Raw genomic sequence first — 21880 nt, forward strand, 5'->3', positions numbered from 1 at the left:
GTCCTGCTATGGTACAGAGCTTAACAAGTAAATTCTCAATCCAAGTCTTATCTATTCTGCTTATGTAGATCATTGTAAGTTTTGTGGATTGTGGAAGAAAGGATTCCAGAAAGAAAGAATAGTTCATCTAGAATCTTTCTGGAACCTGGAACTGTGCTGTGACTTGTCCAAAAAAAAAGAAAAAAAAAAGGCTTGGTAGGCTTTTGGTGGGGTTAAATTGTAGATATAAAGTAGGCAGATGAGAATAGACACAACAGTACTCCCAGGAGGTCATCAAGACACTGAAGATGACATTTCCTGTGAGCATAAGTTTATTTCCCTAGAGAGGGAAATGCTGAGTGCTTGAGCAGAGAAGGAGGGTGTTAGCATGTGGGTATCATTGCTGGGCCTCTCTCTGGCTTGTCAACAACTTCTTAGGTCTTGTGGATGTGCTCACACGTGGGTTGAAATTCCTGCCCTGCTTGTCCTGGGTTGAAATCCATCCAGGGGATTTCATCTTGCAGTGTAGAGCCTGATGAAAGTACTTAGTGATTTAGAACATGAAGTGAGTCCCTGTACCAGTGGCATTGCCTGGAAACTACAGAATCTGTAGGTTCTTGTACCCTTCCCTCTCCTTGTTTAGCTTTTCTGCTTAAGGCTCTACCACTTTAGCCATACCTAGACTTGGCTTTTTGCTGCTAATTGGTTAATTTTCTACGTAGGCTGGCTTTGTACCATGATCTCCACATCTCAGCCTCATGAGAGTAGCTAGGATCACAGGTGTGAGCCACCAGCACCTTATTTTTTTTCCTCTAAAGCAAGAGCCCCAGAAGTTTGCATATAACTTTATAAGTTTAAGAATGCATTTGGTTTAAAAGTAGAATTGGCTAAGAGAAGATTGTCTTTCTGAGGCCATGTAAATGTTACAGTTGGAGGACTGGAATTTGTATCCAGAAGATGTTGAGTCAAGCATCAGGGAAAAAAATGACTATGATGGGGATGGAAGTTGTGCAGAGAGAAGAGGTGGGCAGAAGAAACAAGAGCTGGCTGGTTGTGGTTGAGTTTGCACTGGTGTTGGATACTCTACTTGGTGTTCATGTGTCTTGTTTAGTCCTCCCAAGAATCAAATGATTCTATTTTAACTTCATTTTTCTTTCTCAAAGATAGTCACTAAGCTTTAGTAACATGCTCAAATTCATAGACCTCCCTGACTTAATAGTAGGCAATTTTGAGAGCTTGTGCTGAGCTGTAGGGAGGTAGGAATAGCACTGAAGTTTCTTAAGGACATAGAGGGAAAGGAATCCTTTCTTCATATTCTAGCTAGCATGTGGACAGGGCAGCCTGCTAGAATAATTAGTGAGAGTGGGTGAGTGAGTGTGTGCAGGTGGCTGGATTAGTCAATGTTGACAACAAGGAATCGAGAGGAACTGAAGACCAGGAACACTGGAATCCAGGTGGGAAGAACCTAATTGGAAGGTAGGAGTTGACAGGAAAGTGAGTGCATTTTAGTATTTCCAGAATGTCTTCCATACAGGATTAACAAAGAACCTTGAAGACCCTCTCTTCTATCTTATTTTGTGAGTTTCTGTCTTCCCCCATTTAACCTGAGTTTGAAGTCTTTGGGGAACAGAGGGTGGCAGGAAGGAAGAGCCCAGGGATGGAGGAGTTACAACAGTGTAGCGGGACTTGGCATGGTGACTTGGTTTGCTGACTGCATGAACTCATTTATTGATAGTGGTTAATTTATGGGAACATATGCTATCTGCTGGACTGCAAAGAGAGTCAGGAACAGGGTTTTATCTCTATTAGAAATTAGTTACAGATTTGTGAAAAGTGCTTCAGATTGCGATACATACTTCAGGTATATGTGTAGCATCTCTTTCACAGTTGCCTTGCGATCATGTAAGTAACTTGTGAGTGTTCCATTGAATTATAAAACTAAAATGTCCCCAAGATAATGTTAGTAAGCACTATTGTTTACTTCCTGTTAATTAAGTCACAAGTATACAGAAAAATATATGCCTTTAAAATCCTCTAGTAAATAGATCATCTCTCTTCTCTAATTTTAAGACTGCTTGCTTCTAAAAGGGCTTCAAGTTTGAATATTTCGTAAAGTTTCCACGCTGCTATTTCAGGCATAAATAGTGAGCTGACAGCGAGGTAGAAGTAGAAAGATGTTAGCTAGGTTAATGCTGGTGAGTTCCCTTCAGCCCTCCTTCCCTTCCCCCCCTCCCTCTCTTCTTTCTTAATATAAAAGTACATTGAGCAACTATATCAGGCCTATTACTATTCCAAGTCAAGTTTCCTTTGATGTTAGACAAATACCCAGTAAGAAGACTATTATTTTAGAATTAAGAAAAAAAAACCACAGGCAATTTAAATCCACAGTCATGGAAATTAAAGATCATTAAATAAAGCTCTAATTTTCTTAATGATCCTTCAAAACTCCAAAGAACGGCTTTGATCTCACATAACCTGTTCTTTAATTCAACTCCGGAGGTACTTGAAACCTAAAATCTTCAGTTGCCAAGCAGGATAGCAAGTCTTTGTTTTAGCAGTGCCCTCTTGTGGGCAGTTCCCCTCCAGTAGGCTCCAGTGATGCCTTGTTTCACTTTGGATTTCAGCTTTAAGGTCTGTAGGTAGCCAAGTGGGCTTGGTGTAACCACATCGGGGAAGGATTTGATGCCAGTAGGGCTGTCAGTCTCTAAAAGTTGACCTCTCCTTCCTGCCTGGTAGTAGCAAATACAGCCAGAAAAGATTTCTGGACATGTGAGCAGTGCTTGCTGGGTCCCAGGCTGACTATTGGTAGGTTTCTTGTTCCTGACACAGAGCTAGGTCTCTGGTCTCCATGCCTCTAAACCTGCATTTTCTACTAGCTTCAGCCCCTGGGCCCTTCAAGTTTATCATAAAACCCCCTGGATGAGCTCTCCCTTTAAAATAGTAATACTATGGGAGGTGTAGACTTTAGCATTAGGTAAAAAATAGGAGTTTTGTTTAATAATATTTTCTGTGAGTTTGTTTTATTCCAGTCTAAACTTTGAGGGAACCCCCCCTCTCTCCCCCCTCCCTCCCTCCCTCCCTCCCTCCCTCCCTCCCTCCCCTCCCTCCCTCCCTCCCCTCCCTCCCTCCCCTCCCTCCCTCCACAGACTTTTCTGCCTGGGCTGGCTTTTAACTGTGATCCTTAGATCCTTAGATTTCAGCCTCCTGAGCAGCAATGTGTGAGCAATTGGTATCTGGCAAAGAACCTTCTTTTATTCTCTGAGAAGTTTCTTGGGGGCTTCTTATCTCCTTACCCAGTGAAATTACAAAAAAAGGATTATTTACCTATTTTTTTTGTTTACCCTGAGCATATTGAAGAACTGTTTCAAGTTTTCACTCATATTCCATTGATTGTGGGGAAAGTGAATCTCAAACTAGTAGTCTGGAACTGAGTCTCCTTGGAATTTGGCCTTTGTTTCTTTACAGGTATTTGAGGAGGAGTTTTTCCAGATAGGAGTAGGGCCTCTTTGTGGATTTAGAGGCTGTAGGAAAAGGACATATGTTGAGGGTGTGGTCCCAGTTCTGCCACTATTACTGTAGTGCCCAGTTTTCTAAGCCTTCCCCATAGGCTTCCTCATCTGAGGTCTAGTGACTCTCCTCTCCTTTCCTCCAATAATACTGGCAGGAGGATTAGTATATGAATATTTGAAACTGCCCAGAAATGTGAGCTGCCATTACAGTTGGAACAGAGTAAGTCATGAGAAGCAAGAACAAGATGATTGAGTATTAGTGTCTAAAGTTGAAACGAGTAAAAATTAACTCAGTAAAAATTAATGAGTAAAAATTAACTCAATTAATTAATGCCATTTGTAGAAATCACTCAATACCAGTGGAAGTTGGTAAGTGTTCTAAAGAAGAGGATGAAGAAACAAAGCTGAAACAAGAACAACTCTGATGTCCATTTGGCATTTTTAATCTCTTCTTTGAGGTGAACACTGTGTTAGTAGCAGGGATTTTATGTTATTTTTTTTCTGTGGAATTGATATCAAGATTCTAGATTAAAATTTTTGCCATACTTAGAAGACACTTGGGGACATTTAGAAAGTCCTGATTGCTGAATTTACATTCTAAGGTTCATACATCATATGAGTGCTATGACCCACTTTGTCCTCAGGACTCTTCAAAGCTCTCCAAATTATTATTATTGTTATTGTTTTGTGCCAGTCCTGAGGCCTGTACTCAGGGCTTAGGCTCATTCCCTGAACTGTTTTGCACAAGGCTAGCACACTATCACATGATCCATAGCTTCACTTCCAGCTTTTTGACAGTTAATTGTAGATAATAGTTCCTGCCCAGGCTGGCTTTGAATCATGATCCTCATATCTCAGCCTCCTGAGTAGATAGGATTACAGTATTATAGATATAATTACTGGCTTCCAAGTGATTCTTCTGTGTACCATAGTCTGAGAGCTGCTGCCTTTGACATTTTGGTTGTAGTTGGAGGTGACTTTCTGCCTGATCCAATTGGGTTTCCTGACTTTAGTTAAAAAGTTTCCCTCATAGACCCCAATCTTAGACTGTGGCAGTTTTAATCAGGAGCTCCCTCAATCTTTCTATGGCTTTGACTGAGAACTTGACAGAGCTCCCTCTCTTTGGCATCTCTTCCTTTTTTGATGTTCCTACTTTGAGAAGCAGGGATATCTTTCAGAGGTATCAGGACAGCTTTCATTCCACCCTTCCCAGCTCGGTACCACCAAGATGCCCTCCTATCTTAGTTTATCTCGTTATATCAGTTGTCCTCCCGAAGTATTTGTACTTCATTTTTCTTTACTCCCCAGTGTGCAATTAAATGGTGCATAGGACATGAACTCAGGTCATTCCTAGAGTGACCTCTGTTCCCACACCACTTGTCTCCCCACCCTTTCCATCATGGGCAGATTTCCAAGAAGGAGAAATGATCTGGACTTTGTGTTACAGGAGCCCAGCCACCCCAGCCTCCTCCGTACCCACCATCAATCATCTTCATGAGAATCTCCAGAGATTTATCTTGACTGGTGGCCTGATAGATTGATGGCTTTGATTTGGCATTGCCCAACAAACAGTTTCTAGATATCATGACCTTTAGGTTATAGAATATTTACTTCCTAGGAGCTCTGGTAGAATGAATACCTTTTTACATTTTTATAATTCTGAATATTAAATAATTATAGTTTCACATTATCTGTGCTCTTAGACAAGATTGTTTGCCTTGCTTATATTCTTATACTTCAGGAATTGTTTTTTAAGTAAGAAAGAGGATGAGGTTGCTTTTTGCTTGCTTAGAAAGTTTACTTTTGCTTACAAACTGGGCTACATACATATTCTGTTGTTAACAGCACTGCAGTGATTTATTTGTATGGTGTAATCCTTAAGAGATGAAAGTAGCATTCAAGAATGTTGTCAAGGGGCTGGGAAGGTAGCTCAGTGGTAGAGCGCTTGCCTTGCATGCTCGAGGCCCTGGGTTCGATTCCTTAGCACCACATAAGCAAAAAGAAAAAAGCTGGAAGTGGCGCTGTGGCTCAAGTGGTAGAGCTCTAGCCTTGAGCTGAAGAGCTTAAGGACAGCTCCCAGGCCCAGAGTTCAGGCCCCAAGACCGGACCCCCCAAAAAAAAAAATAAATAAAAAGAATGTTGTCAACACTGCAGGAGTTTTTTTTTTTCAAAAAAAATTTTTATTGTGAAAATACTGTATAGGGGGTTACAATTACATGAGCAAGATAATGAGTACATTTCTTATCAAGCATTGTAGCCTCCTCCTTTGTTTCCTCTTCCTATCCTCCCCCTCCACCCTCCCCCCCACCAAAGTTGTAAAGTTCGTTTTCAACATAACCATAACGACTTGTATGTCTCATTGTTTCAATGAGTCCACCTGTATCCTTATTTAAACGATTTGTTTTTCCCTTCCCCTCCACAAATTATACCAACGTCAAATACAGTGAAAGCAGGGATTATACCGTGGGGGAGGGACATACAAAGCAACAAAGAAATAATCTTATAAATGTGTTAGAAACAATCGCATGAAAGAAAAAAACATTTGAATACATATCTTAGGGTTCATTTCCCTAACATCAGCTTATCTGACCTTTTCTGCTTGACTCAGACATGCTATCAGCATGATATGTTTATTGCAGCCTTATTTACCATTGCTAAGATATGGAACCAACCCAGATGCCCCTCAGTAGATGAATGGATCAAGAAAATGTGGTATAAAAACAAAATGGAATTCTGAGCTTCCATCAAAAAGAATGACATTGCCCCATTTGTTAGGAAATGGAAAGACTTGGAAAAAATTATATTAAGTGAAGGCCCAAAGAAACTTAGGTCCCATGGTTTCCCTTATTTGCAATAACTAGGAGTTGTTTTTTTTTTTTTAAATTAAAACCCACAGTAATTGTCCCTTGTTTTTGTCTTTTCTTTCAGGTTTTCAAAACTCTGGGCACAGATGTGGTGAAGTCTGCATTTGAAGGTTACAATGCTTGTGTCTTTGCATATGGGCAAACTGGATCTGGAAAGTCGTACACCATGATGGGAAGTTCTGTACGTTGTCTGCACTGAATAGGGAGGGAGTTTCTTATCTTTCTCTAGACTGATAAAATCATCTCTTTATCTACTTTATCTGCATTGCTTTTCATTTTCTCATCAATAGTAATAAGATAAAACCCAATAATCAGCTGAACTAAATTTCCTTTGAGAGATTTAACATTAGGAATAATTTTAATAAGCACAAGTCTCAGTTCATTTTCTGTTTTTAAAGACCTATACTCAGCAAGAAAGTATGCAGGGCCACAACTAATTTAGTCTCCTTTATGGCCAACATGACAGTTTAAATAAAATTACCAAAGTCTGTTCTTTTAAAAAATATATATATAATTATAGAGAACATTTCCCTCAAGAAAAATGTAAAAAAAAAACAAACCCGAAAAACCAAAACCATTTTTCATGGAAAGATATTGTATAAATCCAGCAAGTACATAAAAGAGTTACGTAGTCTATATAGAATTCATCTAGTTACAAACATAAATGGTTGAGCAGTTTATATCAATTAATAAGCAGTAATATCCTACATACCCTAACATATGGGAATGTAAAAGGTAAATATGTAGGAACTTTCTCTTGTCATGTATTTACTACAAAATTAGACAGTGCTTGTGTCCTTTATTTTTCTTTGCCACCGGAAAAGCATTGTTTAATGAATGCCAAACCTGTGCCATATTCTAGATAGAGTTACTAACAGTACTTTGAGGAATCCCGTCTTCGACTCACATTTGTGGCTTCATTGTTGAAGGTTTCGGGATCACAGAAGTACTATACTGGTAGAACATCTCTTCCCAGATTGAATTGTTTCAGTGCATGTAACATGACCTCTTAAATCTGGGCTTTCCCTCCAGCTTTTCAGCTGGAGGGAAAAAAATCTCTTAACAGTTAGTTGTCTGTGTATCTAGTTCCCTAGAAACTACTTTATATTACACATTTATAAATGTTAATGAGAGGTGATTTTCTCTGACTTCACAAGTATGTATCATTTGGGCTCTGTCTATCTAAAGAAAGGAAGCGAAAATATTGTGAAAAGTTTAGTTTTTCTTGTTAAGCATTTACATGGTTCAAATGGCACAAAGAAAATCTCTAAAGCAATGGCGTTAGTTCGTTTGTTCTTTGACTGGGGCTTTGGGTAAAAGTTGAAAGAGACTTGTTGAGAAAACTTTGATGCTCTGAGGTCAGATCAGATCCCTCTGAGGTTCACCAGATGTTAGTGCTAACTGAAACATGATGATTGACTATGACACCCATATTGCATAGGAGATGTGATGTACTTCTTTCGAGGAGGGCCATCTTAGGGATTTCTACATCAAAGCAGGGACATAGTCTATGTTTTAATGTGGTTCTGTTACCTAAGCATTTTTTTTTTTTAGTGCTAGGGTTTGAACTCAGGACTCTACACTACTGAACAAGTGCTCTGCCACTTTAGCTACACTGAAAGACCCTTTATGCATTGGTTATTTTCATGATAGCATCTCACTTTCATGCTTGTGCTGCCTGAACTTTGATCCTCCTATTTGTGCTCCTTTTTGTTGCTGGGATGCCAGGTGCACATCACTGTACCCAGTTCTTGTATTTCTCAGTAAGCTTAGGATAACAGGTGTACACAGCTATGCCCAGCCATTGATTGAGATGGAGTCTTCTAAACTTTTATATCCAGGCTGACCTCCAACCATGATCCTCTGATCTTTACCTCCTAAATAGTTAACAGTCACAAACTTGAGACATCTGGCTTACTTTACCACTCTTTTTTCTTTTTTTGGTGCCAGTCCTGGGGCTTGAACTTAGGATCTGGGAACTGTCTGTGAGCTTTTTGTGCTTAAGGTTAGCACTCTACCACTTGAGCCACAGCTCCACTTCTGGCTTTCTTGGTGATTAACGGGAGATAAGAGTCTCACAAACTTTCCTGCCAGTTCTAGCTTTGAACCATGATCCTCAGGTCTCAGCCTCCTGAGTAGCTAGGATTATAGACATAAGCCACCAGCACCCAGCTCAACTCCCCTAACTTTTAACACAGTCATTAACTCTTGAAGTAGTTTTCTTGCTACTTTTTTGTCTTCTGTATTCATTCCCTTTTTTAATAATTTAACTAAACTTTTCCTTTTTTATTCCTAAAAGATTTATAAAACACTTATTAATGAGACGTGCTTTTTTCATCTGTCATCTTTGCTACAGAATAAATCTCTTTATCTTTGTAAGGCATAGTTTCAATGATTAATGACTCTGATAACTATATAGCCCAAGTCTAGACATGTGGAAATTAGAAGGCTTTATCCTCTCCTGTGAGAGAGGAGGAAGCTGTCCTAGAGTGGTAGGTTGGGGTTAGCATGCAGGCCCTTTAAGTCTAAGTTCACTCCATCAGAATGCAAAGTCAGTAGTCAGTTGATTTCATTTCACATGACAGCTGTGACACTCTTCCTACTGCAGGGTGATTCGGGTTTAATACCTCGGATCTGTGAAGGGCTCTTCAGTCGGATAAATGAAACCACCAGATGGGATGAAGCATCCTTCCGCACTGAAGTCAGGTAGGGCCTATGGCCTGCTTGGTTGGGGCTACGGTCGCTTGGCTTGCACTTAGGTATTAGTTTGGGCCTATGGATTCCCAAGGAAAGAGCCTGCTGTTTTTCCTCCTGTGCTTACAGTATTTGGGAATTTACCTGACAAATCAGGTTAATTTCAATGACTTTCTTGGATACAGTTTGGATAAGAAATAACTGTGGTTGGAGGTTTATCTCAAAGTGGAGTGAGCCCTCGACTTTCATAAGAGTACCCAGTTACTTGTCTCATCCCTTTCACAGAATAAGATTTGTGTTATTTGCTGTGTTGGTATAATCTCCATAAAGCTAAGTTACAAATACATCTGGATGGTGGAGGTGCTCTTTCCTCTATGAAGTTAAACCTGTGTGGAGGTCAGTCTCTCCAGTGATTTTTAAGGACAGCCCTTTTAGTCCTCTTCTCTATCTGCTGGGCCTCCTGGTAGCCGTATGGTTTTGGACAAATTATTTAAAGCATGCAAGACCCCCTTGCCTATCTCTGCAGAGAGTGAATGGTAAGCAACCACTCTTAACTGTGGTAGCTGTGAGCTGCTGCTTGGGACTGTTGTTGTGGTTACTATTATTAATGTCTCATTATTTCTCTGAATCTCATTCTGTTGAAAAATTTTAGCTATTTAGAAATTTATAACGAGCGTGTGAGAGATCTACTTAGGAGGAAGTCATCTAAAACCTTCAATTTAAGAGTCCGAGAGCATCCCAAAGAAGGACCTTATGTTGAGGGTAAGAATGAATATTTCACAGCCTTCTTCCTCCTTGGGATTTGTGTAAGAACAACTCATACAAGGAAAAGGAAAGGAGTATATTGGTGAGATTTTTAGAAAGTTATTTACTTTTGGAATTTTGTGATAGGGAATTTTCATATTTTACTAGGCATTTAGTGAGATTTGCCAGTATATTTCTTCTGGCTTTAGGAGACCTGTGGAAGTTTGTTTCCAATTTTTTCTGGTAAGAGGCATAATCCTGTAAGTTATCTCAAGGGTGTTGGATTTAGCAGTGTGTCTTTATTGACCTGAATGATTGTAGATGAAAAGAAAGACATGCTCAGACCTCTTGCCTGTGAAGAGGAGTTTTCACATAGGCCATCCCTATAATACATCTGTCCTGTACAAAAAGGAGCTGAGTCTTGCCTACAAGAATCACACATGGAAGCATGCTTTCATGTGGACATTGACCTTGATATGTTTCTCTGGAGTAACACAACTGGTCATGGCTCTCTTACCCACTATGAATGCCAATTCAAAGTAGATCAAAGAACTTAATGCAATACTCCAAAAGTTTGAAACTTCTTCAGGAAAGAGAAAATACCAGAACTTATTTGTATAGGACATAATTCCCTAAATGGAACTCTAATAGCTCAGTATATAAGATTGAGGATTGAGAAGTGGGAGTGCATCAAGCTAAAAAGCTTCTGCAGAGCTAAGGATGTAGTCACTAGAATGAAGAGACAACTACAGAATAGGAGCGGATCTTTGCCAGCTACACATCTGACAAGGGACTAAGAAAGAATATACAGGGAACTTAAAAAATTAAATTCCCGAAGAATTAATAGCCCATTTAAGAAATGGATAGAAGAGCTCCATAGACATTTCCCACAAGTACAAATGCCTGATAAATACATGAAGCCCATCAGCATGCCCATCCATAAAGGAAATGCAAATCAAAACAATATTCAGATTCCATTTCTCTTCAGTCAGAATTGGCCATCATAAAAAACAGACAAATGTTGGTGAGAATGTGGGGGGGGGGGAAGGAACCCTATTACACTGGTGGTTGGACTGTAAATTAGTTCAACTCCTGTGGAAATTGGTATAAAAATTCATAAAACAAAGGACTACCCTGTGATCCAGCCATACCACTCTTGGGCATTTATCCAACAGGATGTAAGTCTGGATAAAATAGATGCACTTGTATACCCATGGTTATTGCAGCACTATTCACAATAGCCAAGCTAAGAAAAAACAGATCTCTTCAATTGATAAATGAAAATGTGATATATAATCATAACATTCAGTGTACCTATGTGTAAGGTACTTGAGGGGATTGGTGGGATTGGAAGAGAGTAGGGGGAGAATGATCAAGACACATTTCATTCATAAATTGATACATTGAATTGAAACCTCTTTGTAACAACTATTTAAAGATAATATAAAATATGATAAAATATGTTCTTTCTCTTATGAGGATATTAGATATGAACACTGGACACATAAACACATACACGATTATATGCATACGCATACATGTATATATACTTGTATTGCAGGTATAAGGTATGATGATGAAACCTCTTTGAAGAATAAACATTCATTGTAACATAAAGAACATCAAGAAGTTGAAGTATGGCTGGCCTGGGGTGTGGGTAGTAGTGGGAGGGGACAGGTGAATAGAAAGGAGGAGAGGGCAAATATAGTCATATAATATATGTAAACATGCACAAATGGAGCAAGGAAACTCCATGAGTCTGGTTGAGGAAGGAGGAGGAGGAAAGGTATGATTGATCAAAATGTAGTGTATCCATAAACAGACATGTTAAGATGAAACACCCTTGTGCAATCAGGAGCTAATAAAAGGGAAAAAGAATTGTGAAGTTGCAAGTCAGATCTCAATGATGATAATGGATTTTATGTCTTAAACAATAGTAGAATGTGAAAAAAATGGGAAGAATAGTTTCAACTTAAGTTTCAGACAGATGACTAATTTTTCAAACATACAAAGAGCTCTGTGAATCAATAAGGATATATCCAGCAACCAAGGAGTACAAGAGACAAAGGCAAAGAATGGAGTGTTTATAGAAATGGGTGTTTTAATGATTTTTATTTGAGGTGTTGAGGAATTGAACCCAAAGCTCCTTATGGTAGCCAACCTCTCCACAACTACCTCCAGTTCAAAAGAGTACATTTTTTATTGTTCTTCTGCAATGCTGGGGATTGAACTCAGGGCTTGGTTCATGTATGCTAGACAGTTCTCTAACATAGCCTTAAAAATGCATGGGAAGGCATCTTGACTATGACAGAATATTTTTTTGATATGGATTATATGAAAAAGTAAGATGTAAAATGATGTTTATGGTATGTCACATTTTGTTGTGGTGAGTGTGGTGATGGTGTTAGGGATAAAATGCAGGGCCTCATGCATGCCACTGAGCTCCATTCCAGTGCAGTGTGCACTATGGCCCCATTGGTATGAAAGAGAGGAAAAGTTGGTGATACACACACAAATACACATACATACATACACATGCATGCATGTATATGTTATACCTAATGTTCGAGTTATTTTTTGAAGTATGTCTTCATATACTGAAGACATAGACACTGATAGTATTTAGTTATTTGATAAAAGGGGGTAAGGGGAGCCTTAAGGGAGAGATCGAATCTTACACGGTGTAGCTTTTACCTTTGGAATCCTATGAATATATAAAATACACACTTAAAGGATTAAAAATGTGCTTTTACAGTTTTGCATAGGGTATTTGCCTTTACATTTTTCTTCTTCCTGCAATGACTGCTGTTCAGAAGTTGATATTAGTGGCCTTTAGTAGATAAGATGAGGTAGCTGAGGTCCATTAAGGTTAGGAACCTGGGCAGCCACATTATATGCCACTATGGTAGAAGCAAGTGAGCCTTAAGTGGTTGACAGATTCGAGTCATACACTATTTCTTAGGGGAATTTCCAGTCACTGTATAATGGGCAGATTTCTTCACCCCCTCCTCCTCCTTTTTTTTTTTCTGTTCCTGCCAGACTTATCCAAACATTTGGTACAGAATTATGGCGATGTGGAAGAACTTATGGATGCAGGAAATATCAATCGTACCACAGCGGCTACTGGGATGAATGATGTCAGTAGTCGGTCTCACGCCATCTTCACCATCAAATTCACACAGGTAAGGGCAGCCAGTAGGTAGCCATGGGGCCAGCTGTGTGGAGATGGTTGGCTTCCCTCCTGGAGATCTTTACTTGCTGATTAGCCCCAGCTGAGGATTGATCACTGTTGAACCAAGAGCAGGAGCAAGTAAAGGTGACAGACTGTCATTTCCTTGTTAATTAGAGTTGAACAAGTGCTGGGCACTGAGTTTCTCCGTGGTTACAATCACAGTAATTTTTAAATATCCTGATGGGTACCCTTAAGAAATATTGAGCAGGCTTCCACCTTGTTTGAGACATTAAAAAAAAAAAAAAGCCCAACTTGCTCTGTGCCTAATTAAGCAAAAGTTTTCATTGTTGTTAGCACTGTGGGAGATAATGGATTGCAAGTCCGACCAGCTGGAAGCCAAGGTGAGTAAGTGAGGGCAGCACATTATCACTCCATGGAGCTCACCCCACCGTGTTGATTATGATTATTAGAGTGATAGCAAAGGACAGAACATTTATGTAAGTGCCAGTATGAGAATTCATTATGGCTCACATGCAGAAGATGGCGAACGTGTGTGGAAAAGGGTGAGGAAAGTAGTTTGGCCCTGGGACTGGGAGAGCATGGGGGGACTATGCAGATGCAGAGCCCCTTTGGCATCAGTTGTAGGAAGTTGGAGCTATTCTCACCCACATCCGCCCTTGGGCACACCAGAAACAAGTCAGCATTTTTAATCACCTAGGGACATCAGAGAACAGGACAGTTAAGAAGATTCCCTAAGGTCAACCAGAACACCTCTGTACACAGTCCCTACATTTTTTACCTTTGTTCCAGATCCTGGGTATTTAAAATGATCATGATATTTAAAGGTACTGTTCTGCTGTACATAGAGTCTGGTGACTATGTTTTTTTCCTTTTTTTCTTTGCAATTTGATTCATAATGTACAAGGTAGATTAAAAGAAGCCTTTGGAAAAGTAACATTGTGAAACAAAATATTTTCAGAGTGGTGAAATGATCTTTTACATATTTGTCTATGGTTATATTTTGGAGAGCCTTTGTTGCTTTGAATGCTGGAGCTTCTAGACAAGAATAGGCATTTTTCACTCCAGAGCATACTTTAGTGTCTACCTTTATGTTCTTCTAGATTTGCTTTGTTGAGAAAGGCAAGGGTTTGATTCATGGTGCGATTCTTCAGAAAGCTTCGGAATCACATAGAATGGACTTCTGTTGTACTGAACTAAGTTTTGCAAATTTTTTTTAGGAAGTCTGAAGGCTGGTAAAACAAAAAAGGAGAGGAAAAAACAATTAACCCTGAGAAATTTCAGTGGAAAGCAATTGGTTTTTGTTTTATAAAGACCATTGGAACCCTTTGGGTCTCTTCAGTTTTTCTTTCTTATCTTACCACAGGCAAAGTTTGATTCTGAAATGCCATGTGAAACTGTGAGTAAGATTCACTTGGTGGATCTTGCTGGAAGTGAGCGTGCGGATGCCACTGGTGCCACGGGGGTCAGGCTCAAAGAAGGAGGGAATATTAACAAGTCCCTTGTCACTCTGGGAAACGTCATTTCTGCCTTAGGTAAGTGCTTGCTCACCTCCTGCTCATTTTTTTTTTTTTTTTTGTGAAACAAAATTAGAGGAACGTGAAACAGTGATTCTTTCCTCTCCCTTGTTTCCATCTTCCTTACAGCTGATTTATCTCAGGATGCAGCAAACCCTCTGGTGAAGAAGAAGCAAGTTTTTGTGCCTTACAGGGATTCTGTTTTGACTTGGTTGTTGAAAGATAGCCTTGGAGGAAACTCTAAAACCATCATGATTGCCAGTAAGAGTTTTTAAGTTATTTTCCTGAGCATCTGAAGTTTCCCGTGAATTAGCTGAAATTCTTTTAAATTGAAATTGGGATATAGCACCTTTATATTTAAAAAAATTACTGGTTTATCTATCTTGAAAATCACCTGCATCCAGAAACCCAGTCTTATCCATTATCTTATCAACTCTTGGATAGATGTACATGGTCTGGGGGCTGTGGTGACCTGCAGAGACTTTCAGTGTTTCTTTACATAAGTTAAGAAGGTAGAAAACTTCTAAGTTCCCCAGTTTGTACTAGAAAATCATTATAGGGGCACAAAGTAAGAAAGAAATGATCCAACCTGTTCTATTTAAAGCAGTATGTATGATATTTAAAAGTAAAAAGCATGAGGAAAAAAATCAATAAACATAACAAATCATGGTAACAATAATAATACTTTATGTCTATATTGACACATTGGCTCTTAAGAAATGCAATAAAGAAAAATAGCAGAGGAGATGATTGCTGAGAATTTATGAATTCTTTCTTTCCTAGCTCTACTTTCCTGTCCCTATTCCCCTCCCTCCTCTTTCCTTCCCTCTCTCTATTTTCCTTACTGCCTTTACCATGCCTTAACCAAGGAGGGGGGAACCTATCTTGGGATATACTCTCCATGAACAATCAATAAGTCTCCCAGACTTAAACTTGGGTGGTATGGGGGTGGGAGGGATAGGATTAGTCAAAGTTTCCATAGGAAAAGGGTTAACTAGTCTACTGACTCCGTTGAATATATTGGTGTGCTCTGTGGCAGTTTAAAAATGATAGGTTTTGCCAGAAGTTCTAGAAGCATTTTAATCCCTGATTAATGTTGATATACACAAGTAGTCTTGAATGATCCTCTTATGTTTTCAACTCAGAAAATATCTTAACTGTGGCAAGGTAGCATATATCATATATTAAAGTTGAGTAGCTGGCTGATAAAAGTCGGGAAAAAAGCAGAATGAAATTTGGTATAGTGAGCACCTTTTCCTATAAATCTTAGATAATTTTTAATATTCATTATGGTGGCAATGAATATTTAGTTTATCCAGTGACCTGAGTTAAATCTGACTTTTAAATTGCAAACCAACTTTGTGTTAAATGAAACATGGAGTGCTGGATAAATTATTTTTTTGAATTCATTCTTCACAGCCATTTCACCTGCTGATGTCAATTATGGAGAAACCCTAAGTACACTTCGCTATGCAAATAGAGCCAAAAACATCATCAACAAACCTACCATTAACGAGGATGCCAACGTCAAACTCATCCGGGAGCTGCGAGCTGAAATAGCCAGACTAAAAGCTCTGCTTGCTCAAGGGAATCAGGTCAGGTTTTTCTGAGATTTATAGATTATTTTCTTTGAGTAATGGCATCTATTTCTGGATCTTAATGAGACAATTATCTCCTAGTATTGATTTAAGTAAATAAGTGCTAAGTAAAGCTTCCAGTGAGTTAGCCAATCCGTCCTTCACACCGGCTCCTATTGGCCTTTGCATTCCTTATGGGCTCTGTGTCTAAGATCTTATCCACTAAGCCAGAAATGATTAACTATCTTAACAGTTATCAATTATGGATGGAAATTTAGCATGCAATTGGATTAGCGGCATAATCTCCATTAGTGGGAAGAAGTTGAGATGCTTTGAGTAATATTTAAAATTCTACCCAGGCATTTTATGACTTTACAGCTCATTGAACAGAGAGGAACAACTTGTGTAAACACCTTTCTGAATGTCTGTTCCTTCCCAGCCATCACAGAGGAGGTGTGAGGACTCAGTGACAGGTGTGACACTGAGTATCTGCTGCCTGGCTGCAACACTGGCCCTGGGGCCTTACATGATGGTTGCAAGGGATCACTGGGGTTGAAGTGAGGAGGCCTGCTCTTTGTGTTTTTTTCCCAGCAGGCTTCCTTTTTGTCCATAAAGTTATGCTGTGGTGATGACTTAGTGTGAGCCAAGTTCCCAGGGGCTTAGATAGGCTCTGAAGAGAGGCCACAAGTTAGGGTGGGCTTTATAAACCTAGGATGTTAGACTGCACTTAGAAGATACATTTCATCTGGTTTTCTTAACCCACAAATGGATGGATGTCTTTAGAATATCATTAAAAGGCCTACTTTTCTTTCCATGCAAAATGGTCTCTCTGGAACAGCGCTTTCTGTACAGGAGTACATGGCCTTGGAAGCTCTTGATGTTCCATAGTTTGATCTATGAAAATATCAACAGGATGAAATCCTCACAGAGGTTCCTGGGCCCTGAAATAGATCCATAGTCCTTTCCCATATGATGACCAACAACAGTGAAATAGGACTCCTTCATGCACTGAAAGATGTCTCCACATACCTTTACTTGGAGAATGGAGCTTCCCCTGTACAAAAGGAAATCATCAGAATGAGCAGTGCACTTAAATAGCATATTACAACTTATAACATGGATCACAAGTCAATTCATTGATATGATTTGTTATCAGAATCCTTTCTTAATCTCCATCCTTCTTTCCTTCCCTCCCTCTCTCTCTCTCCTTTCCTTCCCTAGGTTTGAACTCTGCTTCCTTATACCAGACAGGTGTTTTATTGCTTGAGCCATACCTCCCAGACTTCTTTTTTTTAATTGTGAAAATACCTCCCAGGCTTCTATTTTTAGCTATTCTTTGCCTAGATTCTCTACATTTTCACCTAGGGCCAATCTTGGATCCAGATTCTCTTATCTATGTCTCCTTAGTAGCTGAGATTGCATCCTTAGGCTTGTTGGTTGAGATAAGATCTTGCTAACTTTTGGCCTGGGATGGCCTTGAACCACAGTTCTCTTGATCTCTGCCTCCTAAGTAACTGGAATTATAGGTATGAGTCTCTGTGCCTGACTCTTTAATGTTTCTCAATCATTATTTTTCTAAAGTAAGCATTTAAAGATGATTTGATAGAGTCATCTAATTTTCTATATGTGAAGGAAAAATTTTTTGAAGATTCTCAACAGTATCTTCTTTAATCATTTATGAGGTTAAAAGAATGAAAGGAAAACAGAGAGAATAAACTAGAATGAAGAGTCTTATACAGGCAGCAAAACTCTATCAAAACTTTCAGCAATATCTTCAGAGGTATTAATATGCCAAAGCATTGCCTTTAGATTTTTTGTCTTGTTTCTTTCATGACCTTAGAATACTGCTGTAATTAAGGCAGTATTTTTATTATTGTTATCTTGGCATTGACAATGGAAAAATGTATTTTAGAATACATAAAGAAACGGTAAAACTTGGGTAAGTTTAATATGTACATTACAGTGAAAATGCGAGTCCACTATAAAATAATTTACCATACTTTGAATCCATAAATGGTGAGACAATATAGGCTTATTCTAAACTTGTAATGCTTAACAAAATAAGCAGGTATTTCATTTAAGTGCTCATTAAAAATGTCTGAATAAATCTTCCCCAGGACATTGATCCCCCTCTGGGATATTCTTTTTTTCTTTTTTGCCAGGGCTGAGGACTGAACCCAGGGCCTTGCGTGTGCTGGGTGGGCGCCCTTCTGCTGGCCTAAACCCCCAAGCCCCACCCCTCTGGGATATTCTATTCCAAATGCTGCTATGGTTCTTTGAATATTTCTCAAGTCCAAATTCCATTTCTAGGTTATTTAAGTACAGCCACATAAAAGCTCCTATTTTTTTTTTTTTGTCAGTTGTGGGGCTTGAACTCAGGGCCTGGACATTGTCCCTGAGCCTCTTTGTGCTCAAGGCTACCCTCTTCCACTTGAGCTATAGAGCCATTTCCAAAAGTTCCTTCTTTTAATAATTTCTTATGTTTGCTTTTGCAAATGTCATGGGTTCAAGTTTTAAAAGCAGAAAACCCTGGCACATTATTGTATTGCTTTTCCTACTCTGTAGGTAAGGGATTTATAAACATGTATGTAGCTATATAGAATTGCCGCGGACCGGGTTCTGTCGGGACGACGGAGGATACCTAGGGGAGGAACCTGGAATAGGATGGGGAGATGGCAAACAGACAACTCACACACATTAAGAGTGGATGCTGAGTGCTGAGTGCTGAGTGCGATTTAATGCAGAGGATAACAAACTTTTATAACAGAAGTCTTCATAAGAAAGGGGCAAAAGGTTACACAATCTTGCTACAGGGCTTCATTCTTGGATGGTCACCAGCTGGTCCCCTGAAAGGGCAAAAGTTTACACAATCTTGCTGCAGGGCTTCATTCTTGGTGGTCACCAGCTGGTCGCCTGAAAGGCACTTGTTTCCGGCTTATCTCTAAGAAATAGGTTTCGACGTTTGTCACCATCTCACCATTACCTTATTTCTATAGAGGCCTTAATTATCCCATAAGATTTTTCCTGTTCCTTCTTTAATAGTAAGGTCACGGAGGCCTAGATCTAGCAAGTCTCTTAGTAAATGAGAGTACCAGGAAGTTCTTTCTCCTAAGTAGTTATCTCCGCAATTGCCATACATGACTTCGTTCTAGCCGCGCCTATAGCTTCTTGTAAATTTCTTACAATTCCTTCTGCTGGAGTGACTTTGTGAAACCCCCAATACTTTTATATTTACTTATAACTTGTCTACTAGCCTTCATAAGAGGGGTTGCAGGGTAGCACTTAACTCTGGTGAGTTAGTCATATTTTTGAGACACTCATCAGATATTGGAGTCATCAACACTCTTAAGAAAGAGCTTTGAATAAGGGAACGTTGACAATGAGTAAGCACAATGAGCAGCAGAAACAGTAAAAGATTAATAGGCACTCTTATACAGTGAGGAAAAGAAAGGCAGAAACACATCTTTCCCAGGGGTTTGCTAGCCTTTTTCCAGGAGTAGGCCTCTTAGAAGCCCTATTCTCCGAGGTAGACTTCGGTGAAGTCCCAAAACTTGGAGATAGGTTTCTGTAAAGCCCCATTCTCTGAGGTAGACTTTGGTGAAGTCCCAAAACTCAGAGATAGGTCTCTGAAGCCCCTATCTTGGCCTGATAGATGGTTTCCCATGCTAAGCAGACTCCACTGGAGTCGGCGTGGCATAGAATATGATATGGTAGTCACTATAGCCTTTTATATGTATAATTCCATCAGTGGTTCACTACTAAGCTGTGAATGAAGTAGACATTTCTCAGCTTTGGTAGTGAAACAGAAGCCATACAGTAGGTTTTGTAAAATTGGCCAAAATATCTTCATTGAATATTTTGTATGAAACACCATGCTGTGCACAATGACATTTTGTAGTCATGTGTTGACAAAGTTTCTGTACCTCCCAGGAAGGACAGATTTTACTTTAGGTTAACCTTCATTTTCAATAAACCTGATAAATGGAGTTGCCAGCTGTAGAGCAAAGCAACATTTCTAATGATACAAATGACCCCTACCAACTTACTTACAGAGAAGATGAAGTATATGCAACTGTAAATAGCAGCTGAAGGCAATGACTCTTGTAACTGGGTGTGTCTCCTGAAGGCCTATGGCAGATGAGCCTATGGCATTGTCACAGGAGATGCTGGTCCTGTGGGCTAGTTTCTAAACCAAGACGGGCTCTCCACACACTCATGAGATTATTCCTCATACATGAGCAGTTATTCAAGAGGGCCAAGAGCCATTGTTCTGCATGGACTGAGGCTTGCTGTGGAGACTTGTTGCCAGGCTCTCAGCCATCAGGAGGACACCTGTGCTTCTCTGCCAACCAGTTCTGCTTTCTGTGGCATACACACAGATGCCCAGTGGGGCCCACAGTCATCTTGTTAGCCTAAATGTTTAACTGAGCCAATGAAAACTGACTGCTTTTGTTTGAATAGAAATTAAAAACATGCTGCATCTCTGGGGAGGACAACTTGCAATTAAAAAGGAATCACACATATAGATGACTCACAGATTCCCCTCCCAGGAGTTTATTCTGTTGATGTAGCCTTGTACACTGTATGCAGTTGGTTTAAGTGTAATCTGGTAGAGCAAAAGCTTTGAAAAATAAAACTGCATTTACATTAAGAGGATAAATTGTAAGTGTATAGAATAAATGAGAGGAAAGCATATATAATGAAATAATACCTAATGGAGTTACTTGTTAAACGGAAAGAAGCAGTTTTATTTTGTCTGATTTTCCCCTAGAAATTGTTGATTTAAAAGCCAGTGTGTGGGCCGGGATGTAGCTCAGTGGCAAAGAGCTAGCCTAGAAAGTACAACATCATGGGTTCAATCCCCAGGATGAAAACAGAAAGGACAAAAAAAAAAGTCAATGTGGATCATATTGTTTGTTTAAAAACGCATTGAATACATGCTGTATAAGACCAGAATAACTTCAAATTTACTTCAAATTGGAAAAGAATGACTGCATAGGCAATGGGAGACTTCCTTTCTGCTTTCCTGTGACATCTTTGGCAGGGAGGTAGAACAGGGAACACCGAGCTCTTAGCACTCTAATCAGGATGAACAAGTCTGGTTTCGTTTTCTTCTCATCCCTCCCAGTTCTACTCTGATTTTGGCCAATATCATCCTTACAGCCATCTTCACACTACACCAAAGGTAAAGATAAGGAGCTAGATAAGAAGATTGTAGTGTCATACATTGAATAGCACCCAGCAGGGTTCATAAATGAGTTTCACTCACCTAATTTCAATGTAGCTAACCCCCAAAGTCCATAGTTAAGCAAGATTTAGGCTTCTTGACCTGTTGAATATTCTACTTTGTGCATATTCAAACAGACAGGTCCTTATGACTTGGGATTTTAGATTGTGTTTGGTTTTGGTAAAGATATCATAATGTTATGTTGTTTGTTCTCTTGATTTGTACTGCAGTGTAGATTTACAAGAAAACCATGATTTTTAGATAGTGTGAGATATGATATATATCCCATGGATTAGAGACTTGGTGATAACCCATACTCTTTGTTGTTGTGTGTGAACATTACTTAGTATTGTATTTAGTAGTTTGTAGAAGCTTTTGGTAATTATTATGTTCATGGAAAAAAATCCTCGCTGTATATTATTGCTTTTTATTAATTGTTGATATCCTTATGTGTTGAATTGCAGATTGCCCTCTTAGACTCTCCCACAGCTTTAAGTATGGAGGAAAAACTTCATCAGAATGAAGCAAGAGTAAGTGATGATTGACTTATTTTTTAGACATCATAATGTGCATTATATT

At 39.3% G+C, this 21880-nt stretch overlaps 1 protein-coding gene across 5 annotated transcripts in view; it reads left to right on the top strand.

Annotated features, from left to right (window-relative positions):
- Nucleotides 1-21880, top strand: part of Kif16b (kinesin family member 16B) — a 268617-nt gene that overhangs the window by 39872 nt on the left and 206865 nt on the right. For all 5 annotated transcript variants that reach the window (XM_070006712.1, XM_070006715.1, XM_070006713.1 and 2 more), the window contains exons 4-11: nt 6417-6533; nt 8961-9058; nt 9699-9808; nt 12830-12972; nt 14347-14515; nt 14627-14758; nt 15917-16092; nt 21766-21831. In XM_070006712.1, the coding sequence (XP_069862813.1) occupies nt 6417-6533; nt 8961-9058; nt 9699-9808; nt 12830-12972; nt 14347-14515; nt 14627-14758; nt 15917-16092; nt 21766-21831 (1011 nt within the window). The remainder of the gene's footprint in view (nt 1-6416; nt 6534-8960; nt 9059-9698; nt 9809-12829; nt 12973-14346; nt 14516-14626; nt 14759-15916; nt 16093-21765; nt 21832-21880) is intronic.

This window comes from Dipodomys merriami, unplaced genomic scaffold, assembly GCF_024711535.1.
Source record: "Dipodomys merriami isolate MVZ:Mamm:240054 unplaced genomic scaffold, mDipMer1.0.p SCAF_7, whole genome shotgun sequence".
In the NCBI taxonomy this organism is placed as follows: Eukaryota; Metazoa; Chordata; class Mammalia; order Rodentia; family Heteromyidae; genus Dipodomys; species Dipodomys merriami.